This window comes from Saimiri boliviensis, chromosome 13 (genome assembly GCF_048565385.1).
Source record: "Saimiri boliviensis isolate mSaiBol1 chromosome 13, mSaiBol1.pri, whole genome shotgun sequence".
NCBI classification, from domain to species: Eukaryota; Metazoa; Chordata; class Mammalia; order Primates; family Cebidae; genus Saimiri; species Saimiri boliviensis.
The window spans coordinates 99,766,648-99,791,843 of NC_133461.1; the positions used below are offsets into that span (position 1 = coordinate 99,766,648).

Sequence of the window (25,196 nt, forward strand, 5' to 3'; positions counted from 1 at the left end):
GCCCATTTCTTCATCTGATGCACATCCCAACTCTATCTAAGGCTGTTCTAACACAAAATTTCAAAAACAACATTCTGTCATTCCTAAAATCACGAGCGCCAACATATTTACAAATGATAATGATTCTTGGTGGAATGGAGAAGGGAGTTATGATCTATTCTTGAAACCTTTTAAAGATAAATACGTCAACTTTCTACCCACTTACAAAACCTTACCGACCTGAATAAATGTATTCAGGAACCTTTTTGTTTTTCCTCATCAGATTAAAAAAGCAGGGTCCATATGCAGACCAGCGAAAGATGAATGTGATTTTCCTGAAATGTGCACTGGCCACTCGCCTTCATGTCCTATGGACCAGTTCAGAGTCAATGGATTTCCTTGCAAGAATTCAGAAGGCTACTGCTTCATGGGGAAGTGTCCCACTCGTGGGGATCAATGCTCTGAATTATTTGATGATGGTGAGAGACAATCACAGTGAATGATTCACACAGATGATGGCCTATATTTCTGTTATTTCCCTGTAGGAATTGGGTCAAGATCAGAGATAATACCATCTGTGGCATTATTCCAAGATATTGCTTAGCATTTCTCTGGCTATTACCTCTAATATTAATTGATATTACATCTAATATTAATTGACTATCTCAGTATGTGAGTTCTGTACATTTGTTACTGTTTTCTATCTCCAGCCTAAAATATTATCCTAAGGCAACAGGAAGATAGTTTTAAAATAATTTGTTACATTCTACTTCACTATGACATGATTCTGAAAGTTTAATTACATTAGAAAATTAAGGTCTTTTATGATTCATATATTCATGCTTTTATTTTTTTACTTTTATACCATTTTTTACCCCAGAGGCAACAGAAAGTCATGATATCTGCTACAAGATGAATACAAAAGGAAATAAATTTGGATACTGCAAAAACAAGGAAAATAGATTTCTTCCCTGTGAAGAGAAGTAAGTGCCCTGTGGAAAAAAAGTAATTTGCCTTCTTACAGCGCCTTTCCAAAATCAGAATGGCTCCTGTTCCCACAGCTGTTAACCTCTTTTTACTGAGATCGGGAGAAGAAGGGAGCAGGAAATAAGAAGGAAATCTTAGCGTCTTGATTAAAATGACGTTAATTCAAATTACTAATAAGAAATATCTTCTGTAAACTTAAGCCAACACTGCTTAGTGTGGTTCACATAGAAATCCAAAGAAATGCGATCATTTTATATTTTTTACCGACTCATCTCAGGTCCCTGGACCAAGACTTTGCCCAGTGGTTTTTTCTGCCCATCCCAACCTCCTTAACTTGCTGAGAAACCTGGATCTCAACAGAAAGTGGCCAGGCGGCTTCAACGCCAGCCTAGTCTCAAAAGTTGTGTTTCTAATTCTAAGTGTGAATATTCTCCCTTTCCTTCAGAGATGTCAGGTGTGGAAAGGTCTACTGCACTGGAGGGGACCATGCCTCTGTCCTTGGAGAAGACAAGACCTATCACCTTACAGATCCCCAGCAGAATGTTACTGTCAAATGCAAAACCATTTTTTTATACCATGGTTCTAGAGACATTGGCCTAGTGGCTCCAGGAACAAAATGCGGAGATGGAATGGTAAGACAAAAGCCCTTTGTTTTATTAAAACTTCTTAATTCAATCCTTTAAAAACATTATTGGATACTGTAATTGGTTCCAAAGAGGCCTAGATATGGAAAAGGAAAAAATATTGAAAAGTATATTTTTAATGAGGAGCAGAGTAGCAATAACACTGTAATAAACATCCATTTTGCCTAACTTTAGTCATGCCAAATGACACATAATTGTTACAAATGTGCTTAATTAGTAACTCACAATGGATATCTAATGAAATTATAGGTGCAGATTATTCTAATTAATGTGACTATAAGTAGCCTCACATACTTAATTTATTTTATGCATTCAACCATATCTACTGGCCAAATACTATGGTGCCACTGACTGTATATGAAAGGTGAGCATACATGAGAATTTCATACACTAAAAATTAAATAATTATAGTTTAACAAAAGTGTTTTCTTGGTGTGGCCTACGTACACTGATGTCTAAAGGAAAAAGTGGGTGACTTTGCTCACAGAAGATGAAATGGCATCTTAAATGAGTAACATTTCAGCTTTAACTTGATGAACGTTTTAACACACAGGAAATGGAAGAAGACATTTTAGCAAAAAATGCCTGCACAATATGCAAAGGTACGAAGCGTATGGAATAATTCAGATAACCAGCAATTTCAGAGTAGCTTGACCTTTGAGTAAAATGGCAAAAGATGAAATTAAGACAGAATGGGGCCAAATTGGAAAGAGGTTTTTACAGCAAGATGACAATATTAGAATGCATACTCTAAACATTAGCTGGCTCATAAAGAATATATGGGAAGTACATGATGTTTTACTACAAAAATCAACTATTTGAAATTGAGTAGTTTCTCTTTGTGGTATGTCTTCCCCCTCTGTCTCTACACTATCACCAAAAATATTACAGTGACATTTGTACAGTGTGATAGAGAAATAAATTGAAAACCAAAGTTCAGAATGTTAAAAAAAAGAATTATAACTAAATATTTCATAGAGACTTATATTTTGAGTCTATATATTTAACTATACTCCTTCCCATTAAAATGATTAAATGAATATCAACATGCTAAGACATTTATATTTGTGAAAGTTAAGGTATGTATGCTAACCACAAGCTAAAAAATTCAAAGATACTGAATAAGACAAAGTGTGAAGCCTCGGGTTGAAGAAAATACCAAAAGATTTGCTATTCACTTCAGATATGAAAAACGAGCCTGAGATACAAAGTGCTCCCTTCTTTAAGAGTGGCAAGGGCTGAAGAAAGGAGCTGATAGAAAGGCAGTTTTTAAGGAATCCATCTCCATCTCCTAAGTACACTGTGACCATGTACTCTGCATAGAGGGCTTAATCTTTAAAGAGAAGGCCTAGGGCAGAAGTACATCCATCACAGTGGTGCCAGTTCTTTGGTCATGTTCTAATGAGGAAATTCACACATAGTAAATGCTGGTTTATGTGAATATCACAATGATGTGAGTGAAAAAATCTTCCTTTTGGCACTGAAATGCTATTTTTAGACTATGAGCTATGGGATCTTATTCAAATCTGTTGTTTGAGCAGAGCTTCTCTAAAAGCAAAGGACAAGCAAAGGAGTAGGCTCATAAGACAGAAAACATTTTGGTAATAATTGTCCCACTCCAGCCAAACACCAGTGAAAAATTCTGTCGTCTAACTCCCCCTACATCAGCAAGGATCAAGTGGGAAGCCTAGACTTCATTTTCTTCCAGCTCTGACAGATGCCTAGCCTCCACACCGGATTTCAGCAAAGGTTTATGGGAAGTCAGGATATTCACCGCAGCTCAGGGGTGATGAATTCTTCCAACCCCATTGTGTCATGAAGGTATGTGAGGAGGCTGGGTTTCCACCCCAGCTGGCAGGAATGAGACAGTGATTCTGTTCCCTTACAAGAACAGTTTTAGAGAAAGCTTGCTAAAACAACAGACTGGAATAAGATCCCATACCTCATAGTCCTCAAAGTATCTAGAATACATATGAATGCCACTCCTCTACAAAGAACCACAAAAATCTCAATTGAAATGACAAAAGACGATATCTAGATGCAACAACAAGGTGACACATAGGTTGGAATTACCTGATACGGAATTTCAAGTAGCCTTTATAAAAATGCTTCAGTGAACAATTACACACATGCTTGAAATTAAAAAAAAAAATTAGTTCTCATTAAAGTAAAAGAAAGTTCCAGCAAAGATGTGTAAAATCTAAGAACCAAATAAAAGTTTTAGAACTGGAAAAAAACACAATCCTGGAATACAAAAATTCAGTAAATGAGTTCAACAGAAGAATGGAGGGAACAGAATAAAGAATGAATGAATTTAAAGAATAAAATAAAAATCATTCAGTCTCAATCACCATTTCAAGTAAAGGTGAATTTAAGGTGAAACTGGAGCAAAGATAACTCTTACTATGTTTTAGTCAAGACACTGGTGGCATTTTGCCCCTGTGCTAGAGATTTGTGGAACTTTGAACTGAAGAGAGATGATTTAGGGTATCTGGCAGAAGAAATTTCTAAGCAGCAAAGCATTCAAGAGGTGACTTGGGTGCTGTGAAAGGCATTTAGTTTTATAAGGGAAGCAGAGCATAATAGTTCAGGAAATTTTCAGCCTGCCAAAGTGATAGAAATGAAAAACCCATTTTCTGAGGATAAACTCAAGCTGGCTTCAGATATATGCATAAGAAATGAGAAGCCAAATGTTAATCTCAAAAACATTGGGGAAAATGTATCCAGAGATCATGTCAGAGGGCTTCATGGCAGCCCCTCCGTCACAGGCCCGGAGGCCTAGGAGAGAATGGTTTTGTGGGCCAGGCCCAGGATCCCTGTGCTGTGTGCAGTTCAGGAACTTGGTGCCTTGCATCTTAGTCACTCCAGCTGTGATAAAAAGGGGCCAAGGTACAGCTTGGGCTGTTGCCTCAGAGGGTGGAAACCCCAGGTCTTGGCAGCCTCCAAGTGGTGTTGAGCCTGTGAGTGCACAGAAGTAAAGAAGCGATGTTTGGGAACATAGGCTTAGATTTCAGAAGATGCACGAAAATTCCTGGATGCCCAGGCAAAAGTTTCCTGCAGGGGCAGGGCCCTCTTGGAGAACCTTTGCTAGAGCAGTGTTGATGGGAAATGTAGGGTCAGATCCCCCACACATAGTTCCTGCTGGGGTACTCCCTGGTGGAGCTGTGAGAAGAGGGCCACTACCCTCCAGACCCCAGAATGGTAGATCAATCCACAGTTTGGACTGTGCACCTGAAAAAGCTTCAGACACTCACTGTCAGCCTATAGAAGCAGCCGGGAGGGAGGCTGTACCCTGCAAAGCCACAGAAACAGAGCTGCCTGAAGCTATGTGAACCCACCTCTTGTATCTGTCTGACCTGGATGTGAGACATGGAGTCAAAGGAGACCATTTTGGAGTTTTAAGATTTGACTGGCCCACTGGATTTCAGACTTGTATGGGGACTGTTAGGTCCTTTGTTTCAGCCAGTTTCTCCCATTTGGAATGGCTGCATTTATCCAATGCCTGTATCCCCACTGTATCCAAGAAGTAACTTACTTGCTTTTGATTTTACAGGCTTGTAGGTGAAAGGGACTTGCTTTGTATTGGACGAGACTTTGAACTGTGGACTTTTGAGTTAATGCTGAAATGAGTTAAGATTTTAGAGACTGTTGGGAAGGCATGATTGGTTTTAAAATGTGAGGACTTGAGGTTTGGGAGGTGCTGGGTTGGAATGATATGGTTTGGCTTGTCTTGACCCAAATCTCACCTTGAATTCCCACACATCATGGGAGGGACCCACTGGGAGGTAATGGAATCATGGGGGGCAGGTCTTTCTCATGCTGTTCTCATGATAGTGAGTAAGTCTCATGAGATCTGATGCTTATTATAAAGGGGAATTTTCCTGCACAAGCTCTGTTTGCTTGCTGTCATCCATGTAAGACATGACTTGCTCCTCCTTGCCTCCCATTGTGATTGTAAGGCTTCCCAAGCCATGTAGAAATATAAGTCCAATTAAATCTCTTTCTTTTGTACATTGACCAGTCTCACATATGTCTTTACCAGCAGCATGAAAATGAACTAATATGATGTTCAAATATTTCCTCCCTTACCAAGAAAAAGTTAAGTTTTTGGATGAAATTTTAAAAGATATTAAATCTATATGAAAAAGTATAATTGGGGATCAAAGAGCATTGTCTTCAAAGTACAAAATGTCATGATTGCTGGTTTATATGTAATGTGGACAGTAAACCACTGAATGGATATTACAAAAAAAGATCAGTAAGTTAGAAACTAAACTTCTTAACACAGAGTAAGACAAAGGAATTTCAAAAATCAAAGAAAATAAATAAAAGCAGGAAATAGAGTTCTAAAAAATTCATTACAGATTTAATATGGATTCTAAATTTTTTTAAAAAGCAGAAGAGAGGTGAAAATATAATTAATGAAATAATCATAATGTGTCCTTGATCTGAAGAATGTATGAAAAATTCAGTTAGTGCCAGGAAAAATTTGTAGAAAGAGATGAGTGCTTTTACTTACTCTTATGCCTTGAATGTCAAGAATAAAGAATACACGTGATAGCGCAAAGGAGAAAAGGTCATTAATTTTCCGCAGGAAGAAATATCAAGTTACCATAATACTTCTCTGCAACAAGTATCCAGAAGATAATGGAGCAATATCTGCAGAGATTTGAAAACATAATTGTTAGGACCCTAAAACTATATATACAGCCAAGTTATTATTCAGACAGGAAAGCAATAGAATGATACCCTCACACACATCATGACTAATAAAATATATAGAAATACATATACTTCACTTATTTTCTGAAAAGAAAAATAGTCAAGGACATATTCTGGCCAACTGAGAAATAAATTAAAATTAAGAAGGTAAAATGAGGATAAAGGATATTAAGGAAATGATTGCAAGCAACAAAATCTATAAAACTTTTGAGTAAATTCTAGTTATTTATTGTAATATATTTATTACAAGAATGTAAAAAATCTCATGAATAACAAATAATTTTCACAATCTAGAATCTCATTTACTCAATCAAAAACTTGAACTGAGAGAAAGAGGAAGAAGTTAAAACATGATAAATTTCTTATCTTACAGAAGGAGGAGTTAATGCTGATTTTTTTCTTGAAAATGGCAGAATTGTTTAGATTCAAATATATTAATATAAACCAAATCAATATTTAGAAATTAGCATATATAGCTTTCAAATCAGAGAAAACAATAGCCAAATAAAAGTGGTAAATATAGTAAAAGGTATGCTACAATGTCTAATATTAGGAATCAAGTAATTAAAATGAAAGGAGTAAGACTATATAGACCACTTATTACAGTAAATATGAATGGGTTAAGTTCTTCCTATACAAAATGAAATATAATCTTTGAATTGGTGCCAGTAAATGAATGTTTAATTATAAATAAACTTAAAAATAATGGTTAAAAATGAAGTAAATGAGTAAAGATGAACCACCAAAGACCAAAAAATAACAAAACCAATAATATTTTGTTGATCAAATTTTCCAAGACAAAGGAAAATTTGAAACAAAAATATTAAACACAAAATGATTAATTGATATTAATAAAATACCCAACCAGCAACTGTGGTATAATAAGTATACACTATTAAACCAAATCAAAAGAAAAACTTCACTGAAACAAAAGAAACTGTTGTGATTGCAGTTTTAGAATCTTTGACAGATTAACACTGAAAGAATTACTAAGAACATAAACACTTCAATAACTAATGAGTTTAAAATATTTGTTTACATGTACAATATACTCTTCGAACATTTATAGAGGATTTCTTTATCCACAGAAGATACTACATGTGGAATTTTACAATAGGAAAAATTACATAATTTGTAATTAACTTATGTAAATTGAAATTTTTCATATGTAAATTACATGCAAAATTGTACACTTCACATGAATTACATGAAATTACAATTTCACATGAATTGTAAGACATTTTAACTCATGCTTGGTTACTTCATTTCTAGGTGTGCAGCATTGGTGAATGTCTAAACATGGAAAAGTTCTACAAGTCAACCAATTGCCCTTCTCAGTGCCATGAAAATGCTGTAAGATTTGACTACTTTTAAAATTAACATCTTATCAGCCATATATTTACTTTGTTCCTCAGTCTTTATTCCTCAGTGTGTATATGTATGTGCATATGTATGTTTGCTGCTTTTTAAACCAAACGTATATTTGGGAGTTTTTCATATGTTATCAACAAAATTGATCCAAGGAGCCAAACCACATATTATTACACACAGATATAGCCAGTATTACAAGTAAAGCTTTCATTATTGGACTGGCTATCTAGAAATTCAGTGATTTATGTATATATAAAGTTTAAATCTGGTTTTTAAAGTTGAATCTATTGCAACATACCTTATAGTTAAATTACACTAATGTCAAGTTAAGCTTTTGAGAAAATCAACAAACATTATTTTTTCACTTAATTAACACTATTTAATATCAGCAATTACTAACAGTTTGTGCCTAACATCTCTCATAAACTGGATTAATCAGTAACACTTATATAGTAATACACACACACACACACACACACACACACACACTGACATACACATATACATAAAGTTTTAAAATCTTCATAATCACCTTAAGAGGTTATGGGAAAAGCTTGGATTTAAATTCAGAAAGACTACATTTTTCCCACATCAAAATTACCTCATAATTACTAAGCTTAGTTGGAGCCTGATCTTCGGCTTTGATATATCCAGCTCTAACAGGGGCTGTTCATTTAATGATGAGGAAGCTTTCTGGAAGGATAAATCATGCTGTCTTGTTCATCTGTCATTGAATTTGTCAGTATCATTCTCTTATTCAAAGGCCTTTTTCAAAGATGATTGATTCTTGTATTTTGTTTACTTATTTTTATGCATCATTAATTTTGTTAGGCAGTTTAACTAATAAAAAATGTGTGTGTGTGTGTGTGTGTGTGTGTGTGTGTGTGTGCATGTATGTCTAATGTAGAGGTAGCACCAAACTAGGTGAGTTGCAGAACACAATTTATATTAGTCATTTGAGAAAATATCATTGGCTGCTTTTCCAGATGGATGACCACGGACTCCAGTGCCACTGTGAGGAAGGACAGGCACCTGTAGCCTGGGAAGAAACCTTAAATGTTACCAGTGAGCATTCTAAAATAAAGTCTTTCATATATCAAAAGCCTACCCAGCAAGAAAAGTTGTTTTCCTTATTTTTCAAGTCTGGACTTACTTGTTTTGTTTTTATATGGATTTGTATGGTCTTTTTTATTATTTTGCATAGACAGCCAAATTGATTTTATTGCAATCCTCTTTGAGAGCCAATGTAGTCTCTTCTAGATAAATTAGATTTTCTTAGGTCTTCCACAAACCCTCAACACACAACCGCTATTCTACAGTTAATAACTGACAACCAAAACTCTTCCTGATGATCATGGTTATTCCCTTAAATATAATGGAATACTGGGTGGAATTTCAGTTGCAAATACAAATGATAATTTATAAAATGTTGGGGGTTTTTACTTTACATAAAATAACTGAGAGGACAGGAGAATCAAAGTCCTATAGAAAGGAATAAGTAGCATTGTAACAGCTCCATTACATGTTAACATATCACTGTTCTACAACTGATGCCCTGGCTGAAGCCCATGCTCTTTAATGTTGCAGATGTCATCATCTCGGTGGTTGTGCTTGCCCTGGTTATTATCGGTATCGGAGTTGTCGTACTATTAATTCGTAACCAAAACTGTATTAAGCTGAAGCAAGTCCAGAGGTACATTTGCATTTTCTGCGTGTTGAAGGGAGTTGTTACTGAGAATATATAAGCTTTGTAGCCATAGAGCAGGCGTCCCCAAACTTTTTACACAGGGGGCCAGTTCACTGTCCCTCAGACTGTTGGAGGGCCGCCACGTACTGTGTTCCTCTCACTGACCACCAATGAAAGAGGTGCCCCGTCCTGAAGTGCGGTGGGGGGGCGGATAAATGGCCTCAGGGGGCCACATGCGACCCGTGGGCCGTAGTTTGGGGATGCCTGCCATAGAAGATATTCAGTGGGGGTGAGTAAGGGCTTTTTACCGAAGATCTGATAAGAATAGTAGTAAATCAAGCTTTTATGTACTTGCTCATATCCAGATGCTAACCCCAACGCTAATTCCCAAACTTTGTGCACTTTGAAATCACCTATGGATCTTTCAAAAAGTACTGATGTGGTTTCAGGACATTGTGATTTGTTATGGATACAACTTGAGCGTCATTATTTTAAAAATCTTGTAGGTGATTTAATTTTAGCCATAAGTTTATCCCATAGCTTGCTTATCCCATAGTTTCTGATATTTCCAACATCAAGAATCAGAAAGGTGACATCAATGAAGACTGTATAAGTATTAAGTTGATAATTAAAAATATAAATAGCATTATTTCAGTACATTTAACAGTGTAATAAAATGGAAATTTTTGAAATATAAAAATTACTAAAGCTTTCTCATGAAGTAATAGGTAACCTGAAAGGCCATATATCTAATAAATTAAGTGTTCGATTTCCTTCTTGACAGCCCACCTAGAGAAACGCTGGGAGTGGAGAATAAAGGATACTTTGGTGATGAGCAGCAGAGGAAGACTGAGTCGATCCTGCCAGAAATTCATTTCCTACATGTAAGAAAGTTCTATTTCCAACAGTGTGTGTTTAAAGTAGAATACGTCTTAAGCTAAATGAGGCCAAAAGTGCAGAGGAGCAATTTAACATGGTTCTACACACATGAAGCTTTGAATCTACATGTAGAAAAATGAAAGAGGGCAATACTCAAAACAAATATGAAACAATAACCAAGATACTATTTCAGAGCAGAATATATTGGTTAAATAAAATTTTCACTTGTGCACTGTTGGAAAAATTTATAAGTATAAACCACATTCTGGGCCGTAAAGCAAGTCTTAATCAACTTAAAACAATTGGGCCAGGCACTGTGGCTCATGCCTGTAATCCCAGCACTTTTGGAGGCTGAGATGGGCAGATCACCTGAGATCAGGGGTTTGAGACCAGCCTGGCAAATAGGGTGAAATCCTATCTCTACTAAAAAAAAAAAAAAAAAAAAAAAAAAAAAAAAAAAAAAAAAAAAAAAAAAAAAAACTGATTAGAGCCATACAGAACATACAGAATTATATTACAATAGAAATTACTAATGGAAAGATACTACTGATTAGAAAAATTCTCAGTTGAAAATTAGATAACAAATTCTTAGGAACTCAAGTTTCAAAAAGAGAAATTAGAAAGTATTTTATCCTAAATAAAAACTAAATACAACACACCAAAACAGGTGGATGCAGTAAAATCAGTAGAGGAAAATTTATACCTGCTTGTTAGAAAAGAAGAAAGGTAGAAGATCAATGACCTCAGCTTTTACTCTAAGAAACAAGAGAAAAATAAAGAAAATGAAGCCTTATATGTAGAGGACAAGAAAAAGTAAACGTTAGATTGGTCACCAATGAAATCGAAAACAGAAAAATCACAGAAAAAATGTATTTTGAGAAAATTAATAAATTTTATAAGCCTCCAGCCAGTGTAACTAGTTAGTATGTATTTTTAACACCAAGAATCAGAACGGCAATATCACTGAAGATTCAGTAAGTATTAAGTTGACAATTAGAAAATATTATGAAAAACTTTTTAACAGATTTGACAGTGCAATGAAATGGAAATTTTTGAAAGATAAAAATTATTAAGGCTTACTCATGAAGAAATAAATAATCTGAATAGCTCTGTATCTAGTAAGTTAAATTTGTAGATAAACTTTCTACACACAAAATGGTATTAGACCGATATGGCTCTACTGGTGAATTCTATTTAAAAACTCATGAAGACCTAACAGCAATTCCACATAAACTTTTTCAGATAATTGGAAAGAAGGAGGAAATTTCCAATTTATTTCATGAGGCCAATATTTCTCTGATACCTACCTATACAACGTCATTGCAAGAAGAAAACACTACTAACCTATACACTAACAAATATAGGTGTACCAATTATTATTAGATTTTAGCCAATAGAATCTCATGATAAAGGACAATACATCATGATCAAGTGTTACTACGGTAATGCAAAGAAACTTCACCATTCAAAAAAGCAATGAAGCTAATTTAGTGTATTATCAATGAAAGTGTACAATCATTTGATCATACCAATAGATACAGAAAAAATATTTGAAAAAAAATCTAAAATCTATTCCTGAGAAAACTCAGTAAACTAGGAATATAAGCAATATATGAAGATGTAAGAAAAATGTTGAAAATCCTGCAGATGTCCCTGCAAATCCCAGCTTGTTCAATGACTGTAGCAACAGCTATGATTTCCAATACATTCATCTCACTTAAAAAACTGAGTGGACAGGCACGGTGGCTCATAGCTGTAATTCCATCACTTTGGGAGGCCAAGGCAAGAGGATTACTTGAGGCCAGGAGTTTAAGACCAGACTGGGTAACATGGCAAGGCTTTGTCTATATATACACAGCCAAGCATAATGGTGCACACCTGTAGTCCCTAGCTACATGGGAGACTGAGGCACCAAAAATCTTTGGAGCCCAAGCGTCAGGCTGCCATGAGCTATGATCATGCCACTACATTCCAACCTGGGCTACAGAGTGTTATCCTGTCTCAAACAACAACAACAAAACAAGACGAAACCTGTAAGCAAAGATGAAGAAACTACAAAGGCATTAGCTTTTTAAAAAATTAGCTGATGAAGAAAGCATCATTCTTGATAAGATTACCTCTGAAATGATGAAACTGCCCATTAGGATTTAAGTCATAAAGAGGGAATCGAAAGCCCCAAATTTCAAGACTAATAATTAAGTGACTGTTGCCACATGCAAGTGCCAATACAAATACAACGTTGGCAGTATTTTAAAATCAGGATATTTTTGGTTGGTGGGGTGGTCTTGTTATATAGTTCTAGAGGTTCTGAATGCTTTGACCAGGCCCTCAGCATCCCATAAGGCTTGTGTTTTTTACTGTGCAGGGTTACAGAGCATGCCCCCACTCTATCCCCCAGAACACACATGACATTTTAGCGAAAATGCCTCTGCTGAACGTCACTGGAGCATAGCCATAGTGGATCTTTCTCTGGTTAAGTATGATGGTTACTTATCATTTTATCCATTTATACTCTTTTTTATGACAGATGTGACTCCAAGAAAGTAAAAACGATTCTTAACTGTTCTTTAGAATGGACAAAATAAATGTGTGATTTTTTTTTTTTAAGTTTAAACTGAAAGTTTCAGGAATGAAACCGCATGATACTAATATAATTCTCATTCATTTGTACTGAGGTTTAAATGACAAACTATATGTAAATGTATGTAGCACGGTGATTGGTATATATTTAGCATTCGATATGTGTGGGTTTGTTTGTTGAGACAGAGTCTGGCTCTGTTGCTAGGCTGGAGTACAGTGGTACAATATTGGCTCACAGCAACCTCTGCCTCCCAGGTTCAAGTGAATCTCCTGTTTCAGACTCCCAAGTAGCTTGGATTACAGGCACATGCCACTACGTCCAGTTAATTTTTGTATTTTTAGTAGAGACAGGGTTTCACCAGGTTGGCCAAGATGGTCTCGATCTCTTGACCTCGTGATCTGCACACCTTGGCCTCCCAAAGTACTGGGATTACAGGCATGAGCCACTGCGCCCAGCCAACATGTTTTTTTTTTTTTTTTAAACTACTATGCCTCATGTGCTGTTGTAGTTACTTTCCTAATTACATTTTCCTTAAATTAATATGTTAAAAGAGGTGGACTTCCAGAGACAGGAGTCAGGAAAGGTAGCCTGAGCACTGGTCAGTGATGAATAATCACAGAACTTAGGACATATTTGCTACAATTCCAGATTCTCAGCTTCCTCTAAGGACTTTTGGTTTTTTGGTTAAATGAGGGACCCTTGAACAGAAGACGAATAAATATCTGTTGAATATATGAATAAGTTCAGTTTGCTGCTGATGGCATATATACCAAGATATTAACACAGATAGCAGAGTTTGGACCCTCAAACATCACATTTAGAGTTTTTGTGTTTTTTGGCATGATATATTGCAAACAGTGATGTTTTAAGTGATGCTTATTTGACATAGTTACCCACCAAAGACCAGTTCTCAGCAAAACGGGTTTGTGGAAGGTCTGTCTTTGGTGTCTTCTACCTATTACATTAATGATGCTGGGGTTTTTCTGTTCATTTATTTTTTCTCTCCTTGCTCTGGCGTCCAGTGCCTCTCCCAGGTCCTGCTTCCACTGGACCATGCTTTCTAGTTGTATTAATGTCTACTAGGAATTTAAGAGAATGCACTTTATTATTATTATTGTTTTTATTTTTGGTTTTTGAGATGGAGTTTCACTCTTGTTGCCCAGACTGGAATGCAATGGCACAATCTCAGCTCACCACAACCTCTGCCTCCTGGGTTCAAGCAATTGTCCTGCCTCAGCCTCCCGAGTAGCTAACAGGCATATGCCACCATGCCCAGATTTTTTTTTTTTTAATGAAGATGGGGTTTCTCTATGCTGGTCAGGCTGGTTTCAAACTCCTGACCTCAGGTGATCCGCCTGCCTTGGCCTCCCAAAGTGCTGAGATCACAGCCATGAGCCGCCACTGCACCCAGCCAGGACACACTTTAAAGAGGGAAACTTAATTTATAAATTTTTGTATTTTAATAGGAAGTTGTGGAGTTTCTCAAAGACATTCAAAACCCAAAGGAATGTTTCTGGTTGTGAAATTTCAGGCATAGAGTCACTTAGCAATAGTAAGATTTGGTGGCTAACAGACCTGCCTCATCATATTCATATCACAACGTATAAATAACCACTCTTTTTATATGTAAATGTGCCTTATATATAGATCCTTAGATAGACTCATGTGTCGTAGGCTCACAAGCTAGGCAAGAATATTATATCTGGGACTTCTAGTATTTCTATATTTACTAGGAATTGCAGGTTAACAGTCTCTTTTCACAAGCAGAGAACTCCAGAGTCCTTGGAAAGCCTGCCCACCAGTTTTTCAAGTCCTCACTACATCACACTGGTATGTCCCCCCTCCCATTCCTCTTGGTGATGGCCTGTGTCCTTTCCACTAATAATTTTTATGCAACTTAACCATTTGTTGGTTCCTTTTTGAAAAGGCCCCAAAATATCACATCGATAGCTCTCTGACTGGAGGTAGAAATGGGACACTCTCTCATAGAGACTTACTTCTTAACAGTGTGGAGATTAGGGTGAAGGGGGTAAGGTGAGCCAGACAAGTCCTGGGGCAGACTGAGTCTTTGTTTAAAATGTTGGCATTTCGTTCATCATGATACATGTATTTTCTTGCAAATTAATTTGGATAATTTAAACTAACACATTTGCACATAATTTATCTTAATTGCTGAATTAGTTTTCACACCTTAAATTCTGCTCCTGAGACCGATGCCTCACTCTACTCCCTCTAGTCTTGGGCCCTGTTCTGAAAGGCAAAAAACAGCAATGGGTTTCAATGAGTCCTTGATCAGCCAGAGGGCTCTCCCCCAGAATCTCTGCATCTTTATTTATAAAGGAGAAACAAAATAGCCATATTAGTACACACATGCATTAGAGACTGAGTCAACACACTCACACACACACACACAGTGAGAGAGAGAGAGAGAGAGAGAGAGAGAGAGAGAATGAATATGATTACAGAATTTCTAGGAATTGCCCAAATAGCTAGAATCTCTATTTCTACATCCTCAAGGTTACTTCGTAGAGCACTTGTTACTCAGAACTGGGTGCTGAATACATGCAGATTTTCAACTCTGTATTTTTAAAAGCAACCATTCTCATTAAGCTTTCTTTATGGATGACTAAAACGCTGTGATTCGTTGATAAGTTCTAGTCTGTGGTTGCATAGAATCTTCACACAAAAGGATAACAGGAAGTGCCAAACAGCTGGGGGAGTTGTATGAATGAATTATTCCTTGAACCAGCGCAGTCCATGTTTAAAATCAATTTCACTGGGATTCCAATAGAGATGTTATCTGAATGAAAGTGCTAATAATTAAAAAGCATTTGAAAATCTCTTATCTAATATATTCTAGGGAAGATTCACAAGTTTTACAAGGAATAATGGTTTCTGATAGAACTTCACTTAACCAGAACTATCTATCCACCTCTCCCCCAATCCTATAGGAATTTACAAACTGTGTTAAGTAGAGGTGGTCTGCGTATGTGTGTATGTGCTGGTGTGTAGGTATGCATATACATGTCTGTGTGTGGATGCACGTGACTGTAACATCTGGTGCAGCTCCTGATACAACATAATTCATTTATTATAGAAATCTGCAAGTAAAGATTCAAGAGGAATTGCAGATCCCAGTCAAAATGCCAAGTGGTAGGTTACCCTGACAGATCGTACCTCCCTTTGTTATTTTTCAAATGCTGGCATAGTTTTGTGTTCTTTAACTACTCATTGACTTACTAGGGCTATCTTCTGTACTTATCAATAGAATAAAAGGGTTAGAATTGTTTCGGCTGATATGCTTAAATTTCTAATATGTAATTCTGCTAAGGTTGTTTTAATCCCAAACTTTCAAGCCTGACCAAAGGAGCAATCTAGAATTCAACAGTGCCAGAGTCTCAATACAGGTCAGGAATAAGGAAAGCAGCACTATTCTTTCAGACTGCTGTTGGTCAGAGGGTTCAAACCCACAGGTTTTCTTCAAGTATGTTAAAGGACTTAGCAATGTGGGCAATCACAGCAAAGGAACAGTTTCCTTGGTGAAGACTTTTCTAAATCTTCCCCTTACCAAATCAGTAAGTGGGAGGGTTGATTACACATTTGACTTAGTATGTCTGTATTAGAACATTTATCCAAAAATTGTGATTTATGTCAAAGGGAAAGAAAAAGAGCATAGCTTGGGTATATTTCAAGTTTCTTTTTATTTCTTCCTTCTTTCATTTTTGCTGAGTTTTTACAGTGTGCTAGGCACTGAATTAGTATGAAGGTTCCTTCCACAAAGCGTTCTTATGAGGAACTTTGCTTATTACAGATATACTGCCTCCCTCCACTGCAAAGCACGGTATCTTCTAATGATCCTGCCACTCCACAATGACAAACCTGTCCCACAGAGAGTAGAGAGTGGAGACACTCCTTAGAGCAAGCAAACTGGCATCCCATAATAGAAAACACAGTTATTTTCTTTCATAATAGGCCTATATATTTTATAACTGCTTAATTAGCAATAGCTAGGGAGATCTCTAATAGCACAAATAAATATGGGACTACAGAATCCGGAAAGGTTATTCTAATTAGTAAATATAAATGAAGAAATACATAGTTCACAGATTTTATAGAAAACAACTTATTTTTAACCATCTGTTTTTATTTAGAGGTTGAAGTTGGATATCCAAAATGGCTGTGCACGCCTAGGCTGGGGATTCTGGATCCCAAGATCTTCACAACCTTACCTAGATATTTGCTATTCAAATTTTTGGTAGTTCTTCTAATGTTCTTTATCCAGACAGAAAATGTTTAAGAGAAACAACTTCTTCCTGTTAATATTCACTAGTAGAATTCACACTCTCTATCATAGACATATGCTGCAGAAAAAAATTTTCTTAAGGTCTTTCAAACGCTCTTTAGAGCAATATCAAAATGTGTATTCTTGCTGTAGGATTTTTCCTACAAAATGTTACTCTAGTTACTTTTAAGAGTCAAACTTCGAGGATGATAACTTATAGTCTAAGATGTAAAACAGTACATATAAAAAGTTACTTATTTGAAAACTTAAAATTACTTTTTAAAAACTTCAACATGACATCATTATCACTAATTCTGGCTTAAATGAAATTCCTGCAGAAATGCCAAAGAAGGCAGGGCAGAGTGACATGGATTCCACCAGGTAATTTAAAGTGAAAGAGGCAAAAGAATAGTGGCCAGAACTGCAAGATACTCCTTAAAATAATAGTGTCAGGAAAGGAAGGCACAGAATGCTCCTGGCAATTCTAAATTCCTAGGTTTGCCTTTCTAGAATTTCTTAAGAAGCTGACAGAGAAATCAGAGAGTGACAAGAATTTCAGAAAATTTATTCCAAGTGAGAGGACATACTCACAACTCTTAGGAAGGGGTTCTAAGGTCTTTATCATGTGCAACTTGACAATGTGCCATTTCTGTGCTATCTCTGCCCCCTCCCTGTCTGTTATGGGATGAGGGGGTTAACCTGGGAATGATTTCAGCTGCTTCTAACGCAGATGCCTCTCAAGGTGTTCTCTTTTGTCCTCTATTTTCGTCTTGTGAACTGTTAAAGCTACATGCAATATTTTTTTTTCATTTACTGCAATAAAGATTTCAAGTGCTAAATGAAAATGTTCTGACTCGATGAAATACATGAAGGCTACAAAGGAAGGCAGAAGGGTTGTTGAACCTGTTGACATTTGTGTTGCTCTGCTGACTTGTTTTTCTCCTGGAAGAGAGCCTGCCTGCAGCAGAGCACAGCGGTGACTCAGCAATGGATACCACTGGAGCTTTCCTTCAGCGTCTGTTGTTCTTATCAAGGCCGCCACTTTACGAAAGGGTGTCTCACTCATAGGCAGGTGTTGAACAACAAGAACACATGGACACAGGGAGGGGAGCATCACACACTGGGGTCTGTTGTGGGATATCAAGGGAGTGACAGCAGGAGGGTGCTGGTGGGGAGGTTGGGGAAGGATGACATGGGGAGAAATGCCAGATGTGGGAGATGGGGGGATGGAGGCAGCAAACCACATTGCCATGTGTGTACCCATGCAACAATCCTGCATGATATGCATATGTAACCCAGAACCTAAAATACAATTAAAAAAAAAAAAGGGTGTGGACAAATGTGCACTTAAAGCCAAAGGAACAAACTTAAACATTTTATGTAAATTTGTGGGAAATGGAAGAACCCCAGAAACTCCACATCTAATATATGCTGGCCTCGTTAAAGCAAACAATAAGCCTCTAACGTCCAAAATTAAGGAACAGTCACATGTTCATATTCTCCTGAACACTGCATGTGTGAATGAACAAAGCACATTTTGATAATGTGGCATTTCTTTATAAAAGGATCACCTTTCTGATTCATTTTTAAAATTGTTTCCATATCTCTCTCAGAGAACATCATCTCGCCCCATTGCTTCTGTCTTCGGCTCCATATTTTACTAACTGCTACTTTCTGGTGACTTTGTTTTTCAAAGTTCTTCTCTCTCCAATAATAAACATGTCTTGTGCCCCCTCCATTCTCCCACCTTATTGCTTCCTGTTCAGATCGTTTCACGTTTCTAATTTGCTTCCCTTTCCTTCCAACAACCCCAGAAGCCTCTGACAGTTAAGCCCCTTTTCAATTTTAGGTCACGTTCTCCAAGTTTATCCACATGTAGACCCCAGGCCTGAGGACTTTCTATTTCTTTTAAATAGCAAGCGTCTCCTTCCAATGTCCACAGAGCAGAATCAAATGTCACAGCTCCTTGTTACTTTTTGACCCCTTACCAGCCCAGTTTTGCCATGACTGTGGAGCCAGTTACTGACCGTGATTTCCCAGGAATGGACATCGGGAGTCTCTGCCCATACATAGATGTAGAACCCATTCTGCTGCTGGCACTTGCCCAAATTCACCCTGAGTTGGTTGTATTTGGAGATGCTGTGTTTTAGGGTATGGAGTTGTCCTTGCAGTTGGGTCATGTTCCCTCTGCTCTCAACAGACACAGATTTATCTGAAAGCAAATGATCTTGCCCTTTAGAGCCCATCATACGTTATGTACTGACCTTTTCAATATTGTATATCTAATTCTGTATTTACATTTTTAATGCCCTTCCATGGGTTGGATTTGGGTTGGGGAAATCCAAATGATTTACAAGCAAAAATGCTATAACCTATGGAAAACAAATAGGACAAAGATGGGTCTTAGCTATCCTGGGACTGGAGTTGCAGCCGAGGTGAGGAGTGGACCAGCCCAAGTTGGAAATAGGGACACAGCCAGGGACGTCTGAGAATGAAGAGAAACATAGAAGAGTTGCCAAGCTCTCCACTCACCCCTGCGACATGCATGGGGCTGGGTACCCGAGAGAGCACCGCGGAGAGTAAAATCCAAGAGAGGACTGAAAGCTGATGAGATCTGATTACACTCCCAATCCACACACAGACCAGTGCTCTGAGGGCTGAAATTTTACAGAACCCTGAGGGCTTAAACAAAACCTCTGTCCAAATTACTGACCACTATAACACGCCCACCCCAGGGAAACCCATAGAAAAACAGGATAAAACATAAAAATGAGAATTAAAACCTGAGCAGAGCTGCCCATGGCTGGACACTTCAGGAAGGGAGTCAGGGGAGTTGATGGGGGAAACTGATTGTGCAGTTTAGGACCAGCTCAGCCACTTATTAAAAAACACTCAAAACAATAAATGGGATTCCATACTTGGTATAAGATATTATCAAAATGTTGCTGTGCAAGGAATCTCACATACATATTTACATCAGTTCTGCCAGGAATGCACCCATGACAACACAAAACAAAACCTTCACTTATGGGTGACCTATAATCAGCACTCCTGATACACCAGCAATTATTCTCAAATACCAACCATCTCCCCGCAGCTAGTCTCCCTTTTTTCTCAAGAAATCTGTCCTCCTGGATGATTCTAGAATTCAGAAACTCACATCATATGTGCTAAAATTAGGAAGTCATAGCCTAAGAAAGATAATAACTTCTCCCGTGTACCTGACAATCCATCAGTGACATTCACGGAAGCGCCACTAGGTGGCGATAACGAATTCCTGTTAGCTGGAAAACTGCTCCAGGCTGCTGCTGTCCCTTCCAGAGGTCCTTCAACATCGTGACTTTAAGTAAGATTTTTTTAAGAAATTTGATCAATTCCATTCTTGATTATTACAGGAGGAAATCTGGGTGAATTGTTTCAAACACTGTGTTAATCTCTGGAAGGGTTGTGGATGGAAATAGACAATCAAGAACCATATCTGTAAACAAAAGGGCAACTGGGCTCTCAGCTGGAAAGCTTTGAATGGAGATTTTAGACTGGAAGGATACATTTTCTTTACTTTTTGAGTCATGAAGTCCAATCATTGGTGTTTGGATAGACCCTAAAAAAACTCAGGCTCCTGAAAAACTAATGTCTAGTTTTGTTACTGTTGTTTAATTATATATTACCTGGTTTCTTTTTCTTTCTTTCTTTTTTTTTTTTTTTTTTTTTTTTTTTTAGTTTTTGTTGTTGTTGTTGTTGAAGGTCATCAAATTAGCTTGGCTGACTGCTGTCATGGAAACTGGAAGGGCTCCCACCTCCCAGGAGATGTATGATGGATGCTGAATGTCAGAAGCCTGCAGCCTGTGTTACTTATCTGATATTGTGGTGGACTGCTGATGACATCTGATGTCCTCTACTAATCATCATCACGGAGTGAGAAATATTGATTAGATTCCTAGGCTTTTTTAGAAGCTTCCTGATCACTTTCTAACTGAAGGTCAGGCTTTTAGGAAACTCAAGAGCTGATGTACAGGGCAGTGATGGTCTTGTAGGTTGGAGAGAATCCATTAACATCTGTCTCCAGGAAAACTTGTAATTGTGAGACATATGTAATGGGTATTGATTGCTAAGAAAAGAAGATACATATAACTTTAAACCTTAGAAGTCTCCAAGGACAAAAAATATATAGAAAAGGGGGTTTTGGGATCGCAGGAATGCTTGCCGGGAAGAAATTGTATTAGAGCTGTTCTAGAGGATCTTAGACAAGTAAATTCAAAAGCCAAAATCTCTTGCCCAAGGATACCAGAGATTTGCTACTTCAGCAGCAAGAACAAACAGCATTTAGTGAGTACACACTATTTGTCAGACATTATTCTAAGCACTTTATATGTATTATTTCCTTTAACTTAAAACAATGAGTTAAATACTATCACTATTTTCATTTTACAGCTCGGGAAATTGATATCAAAAAAGTCAAATCTGTCAAAGGAAAGATAGCAGATTAAGTAGTATAGTCCTAATTCTAAGCCACGAAGTCTAACTCCAAAGAGTATGCTTTTCATCATTCTTATGCTGCTGATATAAATATAATTTTGACAGGGAAAATGCACAGCCCTCACCCCCAACATTCAGAACTGTGTAAATATCTCACTCCCATTCTCTTCTTCCATCTACCATTCACCATACTTCCCAACCACAGTAATAACGGTGCATGAGTTAACACAGCAGGCAGGAAGAGCAAAGCCAGGCAACTGTCACCTCCCAATTCAGCCAGCATATGGCTGAGATGCTGTTGTCCAAGGCTGTATTTGGGGATGTATGTATTCGGGGATAGACTAAAATGTAAACACTTTGTGCAGCCCTCATTTGCCACTTCCTAGCAGGCACTTTGTGATCCTTGAATCTTTCCTTTGTGTTATACTGACTTCAATTTCTGGATGCTTTTTTTTCTTTTCTTTCTTTCTTTCTTTTTTTTTTTTTTTTTTTTTTGAGATGGAGTTTCACTCTTGTTGCCCAGGCTGGAGTATAATGGTGCGATTGTGGCTCACTGCAACCTCAGCCTCCCAGGTTCAAGCAATTTTCCTGCATCAGCCTCCTGAGTAGCTGGGATTACAGGCATGCACCACCACGCCTGACTAATTTTGTATTTTTAGTAGAGACAGGGTTTTACCACATTAGTCAGGCTGCTCTTGAACTCCTGACCTCAGGTTATCCACCTTCTTTGGCTTCCCAAAGTTCTGGGATTATAGGCATTAGGCATCGCAAGCAATCTGGATGATGCTTTCTTAACAGAATAGACCTCAATCTGGGTGGTGCTTTAATTCAACTTAGTGTGTCGGACCAAACTGTCTGTTGCTCTCTCTGCCATCACTGTGCATAATAGGGAAGAGAGTGGGCCAGGGAATGGCAGGGGCCAATAAAGAGATAGAGCCCTCTGCCAATGTATCTTCTTCTCTTCCTTGCTTGAATCAAATGAAGGATGCACCACATGACGGTCACTTGGAACACACAGGGAAAGGTATGGCATCTACAAAGCATCTTCCAGACCCCAGGCACCTGCAAGATGCTATTACATTTCCATGAAATGCACAAGGTCCATAGAAAGGATTATTTTACAAATGAAAAGGCTAGGGATAAGAGGGCCTCAAACACACAGGCAAGAAATGGCAAAACAGGAATCCCAGGCCTCAGACAAAAGCCACCACCTGAACCATAACTCATTCCAGTTTTAAGAGTGACAAAAGCATCTCAATTGGCCACTGAATGGCCTCGGAGTTCAATCCTGCAAAAAGGAACTTTGATGTTGAAAGGGGCTGGGTAGCAGAGATCAGCGAGTGGGCCCTCCCCAGTCCTAGCCAAAAAGAGCACAGTATCCATTTCATTTTCACATTATCGGGTTCTTCAAAATCATGCCTAGAGGGAGAAAAAAATTAAAAGATCTATTGTCAGTCTAACAAGATTCAAGAGAGGAATCACTGGATGGAAAAATGTGAGTTGATTTAGACAAGCCTTCAGCATTTAAAATACTCATCACCCCGTAATTAATCGATTCCTTTCTCACATGTTATCAGCATCAGTGTCTTGATATCAAAGTGTTTGTCCATAAGCCACAGATGGGAAAATAATGGTTGGAGTGACCTCCTCAGCTTCCAGATCATTCCACCCTCTCCCTTAAAGGTCTGGCTCAGGGGCGGGCCTCCTCAGGTCCACCAGGGAAAGCAGCTGGAGAGTCATCTGATCTTTGAAACGTCTCCTGGTGCTCTCTCTGAAGAAGGACATTTCCCAAGTCTAAGCTATCATGACCTACTGCAGTCTTCTGTCTGGCTGAGGGAAGGAAGAAATAATCTCCTAAGTAGCACACTGAGCAAATCTGATGCCTCAGTCTTGAGGCACTGCCAAGCAATTCAGAAGAGAAATAAATCAATTCATTCCATCTCAATAATGGTGCTGTGGCTGTTTAACACGTTTCTGTGCTGAAAATATTGCCAGCTGGACACTGTGACACTTAATATCGCACCTTCAGAAATGAATTATCGGGCACAAGCCCAGTCTGATGTCATCCTCCTGCCTTGGTCCACCTGAATCTTCAAGAGAAAGAACACTCAGGCTCAGAAGGAACAATGATAAAATGGCAGAACCACATGACATCACCTCCTGCATCACAGAACAGGCAAAGTTACAGCCCTCTTCACTAGGCTCCCTCAGTGACTCCTCTAAATAGAAAAAAATAACAACAAAAAAGCAGAGGCAGATATCAAAAACAACTATAGATTTCAGGGGAAAAATTATACCATTAAGCAACAGATATGGACTGATGTCATGTACATTCTGTTTACTTATCCATTCACTTTTTCATTCAACATGTACTCATCTTATACTGGCTGTGTTAGAGGATTATTCTGGGGACATGAAGATATGCAGGTGTACAAACCCTGCCCTGAGGAAACCAAGTCTCATAAGTTGGCAAAACAGGCTTCTAAATGGATGGTCATAAATTATGTGATGTCTGTCTCAAAACATCTCATGTATCCTCTGAGTATACATACCTACTGTGGACCCACAAAAATTAAAAATTAAAAGATTGAACATAAAATACATTAACACATATATATGAAAACTGAAATGCTTGGGAAAAAAATAGAAAAATAAATTTTTTTTTCTTTTTTTTTATTGCATTTTAGGTTTTGGGGTACATGTGATGAACATGCAAGATTGTTGCATAGGTACACACATGGCAGTGTGCTTTGCTGCCTTCCGTCCCCTCACCTGTATCTGTCATTTCTCCCCATGCTATCTCTTCCCACCTCCCCACCCCCCGCCCCTCCCCCATTTCCCCCCAACAGACCCCAGTGTGTAGTGCTCCCCTCCCTGTGTCCATGTGTTCTCATTGTTCAACACCCGCCTATGAGCGAGAATATACGGTGTTTGATTTTCTGCTCTTGTGTCAGTTTGCTGAGAATGATGGTTTCCAGGTTCATCCATGTCCCTATAAAGGACGTGCACTCATCGTTTTTGATGGCTGCATAATATTCCATGGTGTATATGTACCACATTTTCCCTATCCAGTCTATCATCGTTGGGCATTTGGGTTGGTTCCAGGTCTTTGCTATTGTAAACAGTGCTGCAATGAACATTCGTGTGCACGTGTCCTCGTAGTAGAATGATTTATAATCCTTTGGATATATACCCAGTAATGGGATTGCTGGGTCAAATGGGATTTCTATTTTTAGGTCCTTGAGGAATCGCCACACTGTCTTCCACAATGGTTGACTTAATTTACATTCCCACCAACAGTGTAAAAGTGTTCCTATTTCTCCACATCCTCTCCAGCATCTGTTGTTTCCCGATTTTTTAATGATCGCCATTCTAACTGGTGTGAGATGGTATCTCAGTGTGGTTTTGATTTGCATTTCTCTGATGACCAGTGATGATGAGCATTTTTTCATATGTTTGTTGGCCTCCTGTATGTCTTCTTTTGTAAAGTATCTGTTCATATCCTTCGCCCATTTTTGAATGGGCTTGTTTGTTTTTTTCTTGTAGATCTGCTTTAGTTCTTTGTAAATTCTGGATATCAGCCCCTTG

At 37.9% G+C, this 25,196-nt stretch overlaps 1 protein-coding gene and 1 long non-coding RNA gene across 2 annotated transcripts in view; one reads left to right on the top strand and one right to left on the bottom strand.

The window, feature by feature from the left end:
- LOC141580869 (uncharacterized) overlaps positions 1 to 25,196 on the bottom strand; it is a 602,033-nt gene that overhangs the window by 197,153 nt on the left and 379,684 nt on the right. The gene's annotated exons all lie outside the window — the stretch shown is intronic.
- ADAM7 (ADAM metallopeptidase domain 7) overlaps positions 1 to 25,196 on the top strand; it is a 77,374-nt gene that overhangs the window by 37,787 nt on the left and 14,391 nt on the right. Inside the window, exons 14-20 of the mRNA XM_074384310.1 lie at positions 263 to 458; positions 860 to 962; positions 1,412 to 1,598; positions 7,605 to 7,685; positions 8,690 to 8,768; positions 9,291 to 9,396; positions 10,175 to 10,274. Coding sequence (XP_074240411.1) covers positions 263 to 458; positions 860 to 962; positions 1,412 to 1,598; positions 7,605 to 7,685; positions 8,690 to 8,768; positions 9,291 to 9,396; positions 10,175 to 10,274 — 852 coding nt within the window. The remainder of the gene's footprint in view (positions 1 to 262; positions 459 to 859; positions 963 to 1,411; positions 1,599 to 7,604; positions 7,686 to 8,689; positions 8,769 to 9,290; positions 9,397 to 10,174; positions 10,275 to 25,196) is intronic.